The following is a 10,004-nucleotide window of genomic DNA, read 5'->3' as shown; positions in this document are numbered from 1 at the left end:
GGGGGATGAGGGAGAATGAAATCAAATGATGGACTGCTCAGGTGTTTGGAGATGCTGCAAGGTGCTGAGCAGAGGTCTCTCATGGCAGGAGGAATTGTTATCTCTCTACCCTACCCCTTACCCTGCTCCTCAAACGGGAGGTGAGAAGTAAAATGAAGATTTGCCCAGGTTCAGTGACCCTAATATAAAGGCCAGCCTCCTGTCTCCTCCTGCTAGAGGAGAGACTGTGGGATGGATACACTGACTCCTTTTCCTCACCCTGGGTTCTACAAATGGATGGGCAGCTTAAGCTGTTTCTCTGATCACATTGAGGGAGAGTAAGAATAAAGCACATCAGCATTGTTCTATGAACAGATCCAATACTGAGCAGGGTTTTGATCTGTCCCTTGGGCACAAGAAAGCTTGGTACGACAGAGAAGTCATAGATATTGAAGTCAGAAAGACCTGGAATTTCAACTTTTGCCACCTCTCTCAGCTATAAAATGAGGATCACACTAACTGTAGTTTTGAAAAAGTGGCAAGTTTTGCTTCCCTTCCTCTCTTTCCTCAGCTGCATTTAGCCCCCAAGAAAGTTCAGATGATAGAGATGGGTGCTCAGCTAGAGCCAAGCAGAGTTAGACCCAGAACTCAGATCTAAGTCTCTTGAACCCTAGAATATTCTCTTTGGGTTTTTGCATTGGGTGTTTCAGAGTAGGAGAAAAGAACTATGGATGACCCTGTCATTCCATCTTTTTGTTTTGTTTAACTTTGACAGCTATTCATTTACTCGGCCAATGCACTATTTCTCAAGTGTTTATTATATATGCAAAGCTCCATGTGAGCCCAACGAGACTGGTTCCTGTCACCTAGAAGCTTGTCTTAATGCTCTCTTTTGCAAGTTAATACATGTGGTTTTCACGACGGATTACAGAAATATGAGGATTAGGTACACTTTACAAAGGAACAAACTGAATCGCCATAAGATTAAGGACCAGAGTGGCGCAAAAACACAAATATCTTTGGTGGGCGCCTGTGTGGCTCAGGTCGTGATCCCATGGTCCTGGGATCGAGTTCCACATTGGGCTCTCCACACTGAGCCTGCTTCTCCCTCTGCCTGTGTCTCTGCCTCTCTCTCTCTGTGTGTCTCTCATGAACAAGTAAAATCTTTAAAATATATATATATACATATATATACACATATATACATATATACACATATGTACATATATATATCTTTGGTGATCTATCCTGTGCTGCAGGGGTTTCCCAATGTACTGGAAGAATGAATAAAAGGTTGCTCTTGACTGATATCTCCCCTCGTTATCTTCTCTCACTCCACTATTTTTTTTTTTTTCGCTAAGAAAACATCATTCCAAAGAACCCAGAACGCCTGCAAATAGGCCGCTCTAGCAGAACTACGTCCCGCCTGCGGCATCCAGCCGTGACTTCCGGCTTCCAGTACCCACGTGACCGGCCCCCTTGCTGCGCATGCCTATTAGGAAGTCGGACTATACCACTTTGCCTCACCGAAAGGATACATTTTCTGTGTTTTTAAGTTTAAAACCGACTCCCGAAACTAGATTCTGCTGTCTCGGTCTTCACAGAGGATAGGATTGAGTTTAGAGTGTCAGAGGATGAGAGGACCGGCGGGGAGTAGGGGCTCAAGCGGAACAGGGGATGGGCTCTCCCCCTCGCAGATAGTGGGAGGAGCCCGGCCAGGGGGAGTTCTTTCCTTTCGGCGCTGCGGCCGCAGCCATGAGGTGAGGGCGCGCGGGGCCCTGATTTTGGTTGATCCTAAGTGTCGGCGGGCGGCGTGGTTTGCTCCCCTGGCCCCGGGTGGGAGAGATGAAGTGGAGACAGCCCTGAAGCAGCCGGTCCCGGAGCTTGGGGCTGGCCCGAGCGCACTAGGCCCCGGCCTCGGCCGGCGGGGGGTGGGGGTGGGGGGTGCTTCCCGAGAACGCTAGGCCGCGGGAAGGGTGGGCCTCGCACCCCGTGTGGGTTGCGAGCGGCTTGCCGGGACAGTGGAAGGGCCGCCGCAGGGACTAGGCTGTGGCCCCCTTACTCGTTGGGCGCCCGGGATCGGGCCGAGCTCTGCTTCCATGTGACGTAGGACAGGTCTCGTCCAGGCCTCGGGCCTCAGACTACTTAAGAGTGAGGCGATGCCTTCCACCCCGTGGGCGATTCATAAGAAAACTCTTAGGCTAGCGGGACGTAAGTTTATTAGTGTGATAAGACGAGGGAAACAGGCCCAAGGGAAACTAACCCAAGGGCTAGACGAGCAAATCAGACCCTCCAGCCTCGGGTTCTTAAACGCCTGTTCCAGAGCTCATTACCAGAAAGAGCATAAGCCCCCTCTTCATCCCACTTTTATCCATAAACTTCCTTTCCCAGAGGAGAAAACCGAGGCAGAGGAGTTAAGGCATAGCTTGGTCTGTGTGTTCGTTCCAGGGCGGCCAGTTGCCCCTGCAGGAATGCACTGCCCAAAAATCTTGCTATGGGAAAGATTTCTTAATATGGGGGTGGAGGGAGGGATGTTGTCTTAAATACTGAATGCCTGTACACATCCACCTCCCGTGTCCTATCCTCAGGACGTTAAAAGATTGGAAGGCAGGTTTTGCCAGGGAATGGCTTCCAAGGGCTTGATCAGGTTTTCTGTTTGTCACAGTATGCTCAGGCTTCAGAAGAGGCTTGCCTCCAGTGTCCTCCGCTGTGGCAAAAAGAAGGTCTGGTTGGACCCCAATGAGACCAATGAAATCGCCAATGCAAACTCCCGTGAGTTCTTGGGATCTTCACTCTGCTCCTCTCATCCTTCATGAAATGAAAGCTGTCACAATTTTTTAAAAAATATTTTATTTATTCATGAGAGACAGGCAAAGGGAGAAGCAGGCTCCCTGCAGGGAGCCCAGTGAGGGACCTAGGACCCTGAGATCACAACCAGAACCAAAAGCAGAGGCTCAACCACTGAGCTACCCAGGTGTCCCAAGATGTCATGGTTTTGTTGACAAACTGTGGAAAGCTCATAGTCTGGAGTCTTCAAAAATGAGGGTGCCAGAGATAAAGAGGTGTCAGTCATGCAGATAGCAACATAGCCCTGTTACTTCCATGTAATACTGTTAAAGAAAAATATGTTCAGTGATCTTCGTTAAAGATAGGCTTTATTTAGGACCATTGCTGCAAGTGTAGGGACCGCTGCAGTGGGATTTTACAGTGGGGGATGAAAGTTGCAATCAAGTCTGAACATAGCACAGCCAAGTAGAAATTTTTGGCCAAGGAGAGTGGTACGAGTCAGCGGGTGGAAGATTAGTAAGAGGAAACTCTATGGCAAGGGGGTGGTTGTTGCTAAAGACAGGCCAGGGGGATCTGACCTCACCTGGGCAATGCTGGTGGATGAAGAACCTGATCTTGTTTCAAGGTTATCTGCTTAAATGGACTTAAACAATGACCTTGCAAAATGCAGAATTTATAAGGAAGTGCACAGGCGGGCCTGGGAAGTGGTTCCAGGACCCTGATGAAAGTTTGGTCAAGCAAAGAATGTTGGTCAGTACCAGGGAATTTCTTAACCAGTTTGAATTTATGGCATTGTGACATGTGTTCAGAATATCCTAATCTTGTCTTAGCCCAGTAGCTAATAGGGGAGTCTGGATCTGAAGGACCAGGCCGTATCTGTACACTGTTGATCACATATCCCCAAATACATATAATTTGAGTGTGCTGTAAAACATTTAGAAAAAAATAGAACAAAAGTGCAGTTTTTTTGTTTTTTTTACAAAAGAGAAATAAACAGAAAGTTCCAGTATTTGTATCATTTTGAGACCACTGGGCCAGGAATGTAAGCGATGTCTGCACTGTCCTGTTTGGACTCTGGGTTGTGACTGGTATTTGGGGGGCCAGTTCACTGACTAGCTACATTGTTTTCCCAGGTCAGCAGATACGAAAACTGATCAAAGATGGGCTGATAATCCGGAAGCCTGTGACTGTCCATTCCCGAGCTCGGTGCCGGAAAAACACTCTGGCCCGCCGGAAGGGCAGGCATATGGGCATTGGTAAGTGTGTTCTTCCCTTTTCTCTGAGACTTAAATTAGAGTTGCCTGAGTCTAGACTGGGTTATATCCAGGATCTTTTTCACTTCCATTTTGTCTCCCCTCGAGTCCTTTTCTTAACTCCATGATACCTGCTGTGTTTTCTCTGTACAAATCAGAAAGTTGACACTAGTGTTGGATTTGAAGGTGTTGGTAGAAAGAGGTCACATTTATTGATCAACTACACTATGCCACGGATTCTTCTGGGTACTTGAAAATGTTATTCAGTAAATCCTAAAAGCATTTTCTAGGGTTAGGATGATTTAGGGAGACGAAGGTCACACCCCCTTTAAAGCCCCCTCCAGCTAACCATACTGCCTTTACATATGCCCTGTAGAGCACATATTACTCAAGGGAGTAATCGCCTTGTTGGTGCTTCCTTAAACTTGGATAAATGAAAAATGCATAGGGTCGTCTTCTGTAAAGTGAAAATGAGATGAAGTGCTTGGCAGATGACTTGAGTGAATTGTGAAGTGTTTTGGAAATCGGCAGCTATCGCTGTGACCAAGCAGCTGGCTCTAGTAAGGGCCTTGAGACCCAGGGGCACTGCAGTGGGCTTAACTCCCCTTCCCTGCAGGTAAGAGAAAAGGTACTGCCAATGCTCGAATGCCTGAGAAGGTAACGTGGATGAGGAGGATGAGAATTCTACGCAGGCTGCTCAGAAGATACCGTGAATCTAAGAAGATTGACCGCCACATGTAAGCACGCCCTCTCAGGCCCACTAAGAACCATGTAGTGCTTTGACAGCTTGTTCTCTGCTCTCTGCTCAGGCCCACAATCTGTCTCGTTGGCCTTGGAGAGGGAGCCACATGTCTTAGGCCTTTCTAAGAAAGGTTTTCCGTTCTGTTGTGTTGGTGTCCGTACCCATCTCCCTACAACATCAAGATAGCCCTAGAATTGAACCTAACTTTCCAGGCAAGCTCTTCTGTCTGGAAATTGCACAAAAAGTTTTGATTTGGGGGAGACAGTCCCTGTGGAATAGAGAGGAAAGGAACCCTGTGTACTTAGGGACTTTGTGTAGATGATTCCGTGGCTGACCAGAGCCTCTGCTTTCTACCCTGCAGGTATCATAGCCTGTACCTGAAAGTGAAGGGTAACGTGTTCAAGAACAAGCGGATTCTCATGGAACACATCCACAAGCTGAAGGCAGACAAGGCTCGCAAGAAGCTTCTGGCGTAAGTTTTTTTAGGAATTGGCCTCTGTCGTGGGGGTGGGTTCTTCTAAGACCTTTAAAATACGCTAATGCCTAATTTTGACTTGCACACAGTGTGTCCAGAGTACAGCCATTGAGTAAGAAATGTGTGCTCCTGTTCTGTCCAGACCTGCCATCATTGTGGGGCAGGGACTGTGGCTTAGTTGTGAAGCAAGAGCTTTTGGTGGCCCCTGGTACTCATTCTTCAAGCTGACTAGGCTCAAAGGGAGAGATCTGGGCATGTGCTCCTGTCTCCCCAGCAACTCATTTATTCTCAGACTGACCTGTCTTTCCTCTTCCATCACCCAGTGACCAGGCTGAGGCCCGCAGATCTAAGACCAAGGAGGCCCGCAAGCGCCGTGAAGAGCGGCTCCAGGCCAAGAAGGAGGAAATCATCAAGACTCTGTCCAAGGAGGAAGAGACCAAGAAATAAAACTCCCTCTCTCTTGTCTGTACATAGTGGCCTCAGCATGAATCAGATCAGTTATTCAATAAAACAAACCTTTATCTGCCTGTCTCTTTTCAAAGTTTCTGGCTGCTTGATGGATCTTCACCATTGAGAGGGTCAGAACTGATCACATGAGGATTGGGGTGCAGGCCCTTCCCAGGGTGCCTATTCATTTCTTCCTTGGCTACTGGCCTCAGGTTTCCTTGTGCCCGTCCATGGGAGAGATGGGATTTCTTCCTTTCTTTTAAGTTGGGTTTAGGGCCTAATCTAAAGGGAGGGAAAAATGGCTATTACTCCGACCTCAAATACTGTGCTTCAAAACTGGGTGGGTGACATGTCAGAAGTGGTCCCAAATGTTGACTGGGAACCAACATAAGTTGTCACATTGTTTAAGAAGTGTCAAGATGGTGGGATGCGTGGGTGGCTCAGCAGTTGAGCGTCTACCTTTGGCTCAGGACATGATCCCAGATTCCTGGAATCCAGTCCCTCATTGGGCTCCTTGTATGGAGCCTGCTTCTCCCTCTGCCTGTGTCTTCTGCCTTTCTGTGTCTCTGAATAAAATCTTAAAAAAATCAAGATCGTAAGCATGGGGACACCTGGGTGGTTCAGTGGTTGACCATCTGCTTTCAATTCAGGGTGTGATCCCGGGATCCAGAATCAACTCCCACATTGGGCTCCTTACAGGAAGCCTGCTTTTCCCTCTGCCTATGTCTGCTTTTCTCTGTCATAAATAGACAAATAGTAAGAATGTATTTCTCAACTGTCCCCTGGTGTCCGCAGTCGAAGTCTTCCTACCAAGAGGGGTTTTTAAAAAGATTTTATTCACAGGAGACGGGCAGACCCCAGGATCACACCCTGACCCAGGTGTCCCCCCCCCCCCCCCCAAGAAGGATTTTTGGGAAGTGTGGCTGGCTGGCTCAGAACATGCAACTTGATCTTGGGATTGTGAGTTTGAGCTCCAGGTTGGGTATAGAGATTACTGAAAATATTTTAACCGTTTTTTGGTTGATACCCATCACATGGGGCACAAAGGAAAAGGTTTTTCTCAGCAGAAATTGGAATAAACACTTGTCAGAGTGATTGTGAGTTGCTTAATGAATTTGTATCCCTGTTTACTGACCAGGAGTAAGTTCTATTTTGCCACTTAGCTGGTAGTAATAATCACCAATAAATGCTTCAGTGAAGGGACGCCTGGGTGGCTCAGTGGTTGAGTGTCTGCCTTCTGCTTGTGATCCCAGAGTTCTAGGATCAAGTCCCACATTGAGCTCTCTGCAGGGAGCCTGCTTCTCCCTCTCCCTATGTCTCTGCCTCTCTACATCTCTCTTGAATAAATAAAATAATAAATGCTTCAGTGAAGTATCTGCTCTGAGCCACGTGCTGTGAGGCCCTTGACACTAACATTGATTCTCTAATCCTAACTTTTTTATTTTTATTTTTTTTATTTTTTAAGATTTTATTTATTCATGAGAGAGACACAGGGAGAGAGAGACAGAGACACAGGCGGAGGGAGAAGCAGGCTCCACGCAGAGAGCCTGATGTGGGACTCGATCCAGGGTCTCCAGGATCATGCCCTGGGCTGCAGGCGGCGCTAAACCGCTGCGCCACCAGGGCCACCCTAATCCTAATTTTTTTTAAAAGAACTTTTTATTATTTATTTATTCATGAGAGACATGGAGAGAGACAGAGACACAGGCAGAGAGAGAAGCAGGCTCCATGCAGGGAGTCCAATGTGGAACTCCAGAATCACACCCTGAGCCGAAGGGGGACGCTCAACCACTGAGCCACCCAGGTGTCCCTAATCCTCCTAACATTGTAAAGTAAGAGTACTCTCCATTTTGCAGATGAAGAAGGCTGTGATGTGCTGGGTTCACACAGCCTGCTGTGTTGGGGATGGGGAAATGGATTCAAGATGTTTAGGATGTAAAGAGGACTTGGTAGACATTGTGGGGACTGAGGGAGAAGTGGCTTTGTCCCAGGCCTCAAGCTTTGGGAAACTGGGCTGGTGATGCCTTCGGAGGAAGGCATGGAAGGAGGTTGGAGGAACCAACTGGGTTAGGGAGAATGGCTAGAAGAGCTTTAGATATATTGAGTGGGTGGCAGTTTGAAGGACAGATGTCCAGGTGGGAGGTGTCAGCCAGTCAAATAGAAGTGCCAGAGGTCTAGGTTGGGGGAAAAAGTTGCAGAGAAGGGGCCACCTCCTTTAGTCGTCAGCACAGCTAGGACTGGCATCCTGTCCTGGCTTCCTCCCTGCCCTCCACCCCTCTCCTAGGAGCAATGTGAAGGCCAGCTGGGGACTTGAAGGAATGTGCTAGACAGATGTTCTCATCTGCACTTGCAGAGGAAAGATGGAACTAGCATGTTCTTGGGGACACCAGACCCCTCCTACTCCTCCTTTAGTGTCCTGTCCAGTGAGGACACGGTGGGTCAGGTGGGTAACCCAAGGCAGGGCAGCCCAGACTCAGTAAGAAATATTCAGAGAAATTTCACCACCACCCATGTGCATTAGAACCTGATTTTTGGGCTTCCTGTCACCACTGTAGCAGCCTGTGTGAACTTTATCCTTTAACTCTTGCTATCATCCTTTGCCATTCCACATGGGGGGAGGCTGTGGCCTAGAAGGGGGAGGACCTTGGCCAAGTTCCCAGCTTGGAAAATGGGACAACCTTCCCAAGCTGGCTGGACCACGAGAGAAAGAGCATTGAAGGCCACCCCCCTTCCACCCCTCCACCATGCCCCCAACACCCACACCCACCCCCTGCATCCGGACAGTGGAGGGATGACAGGAAGAAGAAAGAGGTTACCCTCCCCAACCAGGCTTCCTGAGCTCGCAACATGAAGCCGGTTCCCCCCAGGGACCAGGAGATGGCGCTGTTCTCTTGCAGGTTGCTGCAGGGGTAGGAAACTGCCTCACTTTTGGGGTTGTTTTGGAAGGAGTTAGGGTGGGAGAGAAGGGTGCTGGGTTGTAGGAGCCTATCTTTTGGGAAACCTTGGGTTTAGTCACTTCCTTCTGAAGCTCACCTCAGACCTGGAGGTTACCTCTTTTTACCGTGGGCCTCCAACCCCTTCCAGGGGAGGGCCAGGGAGGGCCCCCTTAGCAGGCAGATCCCCTAAAGTAAGCACTGGAGGATCTCTTCCAGGTTCTGGAGCCTAAGGAAATTCTGATGGGAAGATAGATCTATTCTCTCAAGATCATACAACTGATCCCACCACGTAGTAGTTTTGCATATCATTTTTTAGAGGGGCTCGTGGCCCTCAGGTAAAGACTCCCTAAGCAAGTCCAGTTCTATTTCTAGGAGAAGAAACAGGCCTGGAGAAGCCAATGACTCCCCAGAATCTCAGCATGGAGTGAACACTAGCACCTGCCTTTGATCCTCCCAACGTGGGAGGGCGTGATTCAGAGTAGGCAGCCGTGGAGGTAGTGCGTGCAGATGCTCTAGGGCCACGAGCAGCAGAAGGGGGACAGAGTCCTTAGCCCCCTGCCCTGTGCTCTCTCTAAGGCTAAGAGAGAGACCCAGGCTAGCTTCCTGCAGGCCTAGGGAGAGCAGAGGCTGGAAGTCCACTGCTGCCCTACTGTGCTCCTCAGCAGATGGCCCCAGCCCATCCCAAGCACTGGGTGGACCGTGTCAAGGATGACAGGTGAAAAAGGCTGACAAGGCCAAATAGGGTGGTGCTAGCAAGATGGGTGAGGTTGCACAGGGGTCTCACTCTGTGCATCCACCCCCTCTCTTATATCTGTCTCTCTGCCTCTTGTCTCTGGCTGCCAGACTCCCTGTCTTTTTGCATCTCCCCAAAGCCTATCCACAGACCATCCATGCCAGGTTAGTCTCAGGCTGAGGTGGAGGGAGGGAGGGCACGCGTGGGTCAGACAATAGAGCCAAATGGTGAGCTGGCACCGGCAGGTTCCTGGGCATCCTCTGCCTCAGGCTGGTGGTGTTGCTGGCCCAGCCACCCCGAGAGTGGGCACAGAGGAGGGCAGAGGCTATCGTGGGGGCACCAGCTGTTCCCAGCCCCCAGGCTGTGAGCATGTTGTTAGTGGTTCAGCCACCCGAAAAAGCTGCTGTACTCAGCAGTGCGGCAAATGGGCCAGGGAGGAGGGGGGGTCCAGGCCAGCTGCTGGCTGGTGGCAGGCACAAGTGGAGTGTGCAGACTTGGCTGAAAGGCTCTCACTCTCTCCAATGGGGTGGGCTTTCGATCCCTAGAGACCTGGGCCCAACATCTTGGGGTGTCTCCGTTTCCATCTTGTGGGGTTAAGGCACTGACGGACCCAGATGGGCTCTCTGGGGGGGGTGGGAGTAGATCCCATGAG

At 49.6% G+C, this 10,004-nt stretch overlaps 1 protein-coding gene across 3 annotated transcripts; it reads left to right on the top strand.

Annotated features, from left to right (window-relative positions):
• The first annotated feature begins 1,677 nt into the window (after nt 1–1,677).
• Nucleotides 1,678–5,777, top strand: RPL19 (ribosomal protein L19). 3 transcript variants are annotated; one of them, XM_025440198.3, is made up of 6 exons: nt 1,678–1,739; nt 2,645–2,751; nt 3,900–4,022; nt 4,636–4,756; nt 5,123–5,233; nt 5,560–5,777. In XM_025440198.3, exons 1-6 carry the CDS (start codon nt 1,735–1,737, stop codon nt 5,681–5,683), a joined length of 591 nt encoding a protein of 196 aa, XP_025295983.1. In that variant the 5' UTR covers nt 1,678–1,734; the 3' UTR covers nt 5,684–5,777. The 3 variants fall into 3 exon arrangements, with proteins under 3 accessions (XP_025295983.1, XP_048970688.1, XP_048970687.1); XM_049114731.1 differs by lacking the exon at nt 1,678–1,739 and adding an exon at nt 1,797–1,815; XM_049114730.1 differs by lacking the exon at nt 1,678–1,739 and adding an exon at nt 2,166–2,190.
• Nucleotides 5,778–10,004: the final 4,227 nt, after the last annotated feature.

Source organism: Canis lupus, chromosome 9, assembly GCF_003254725.2.
Source record: "Canis lupus dingo isolate Sandy chromosome 9, ASM325472v2, whole genome shotgun sequence".
Lineage (NCBI taxonomy): Eukaryota > Metazoa > Chordata > Mammalia > Carnivora > Canidae > Canis > Canis lupus.
The sequence above is the reverse complement of the archived record's forward strand: the minus strand, read 5'-3'. Positions and strand labels throughout refer to the sequence as shown.

Coding starts and splice junctions, on each gene's coding strand:
- RPL19 (XM_025440198.3), top strand. Junction 4,757..5,122: donor AAGAAGATTGACCGCCACAT/GTAAGCACGCCC, acceptor TCTACCCTGCAG/GTATCATAGCCTGTACCTGA. Junction 5,234..5,559: donor GCTCGCAAGAAGCTTCTGGC/GTAAGTTTTTTT, acceptor TCCATCACCCAG/TGACCAGGCTGAGGCCCGCA.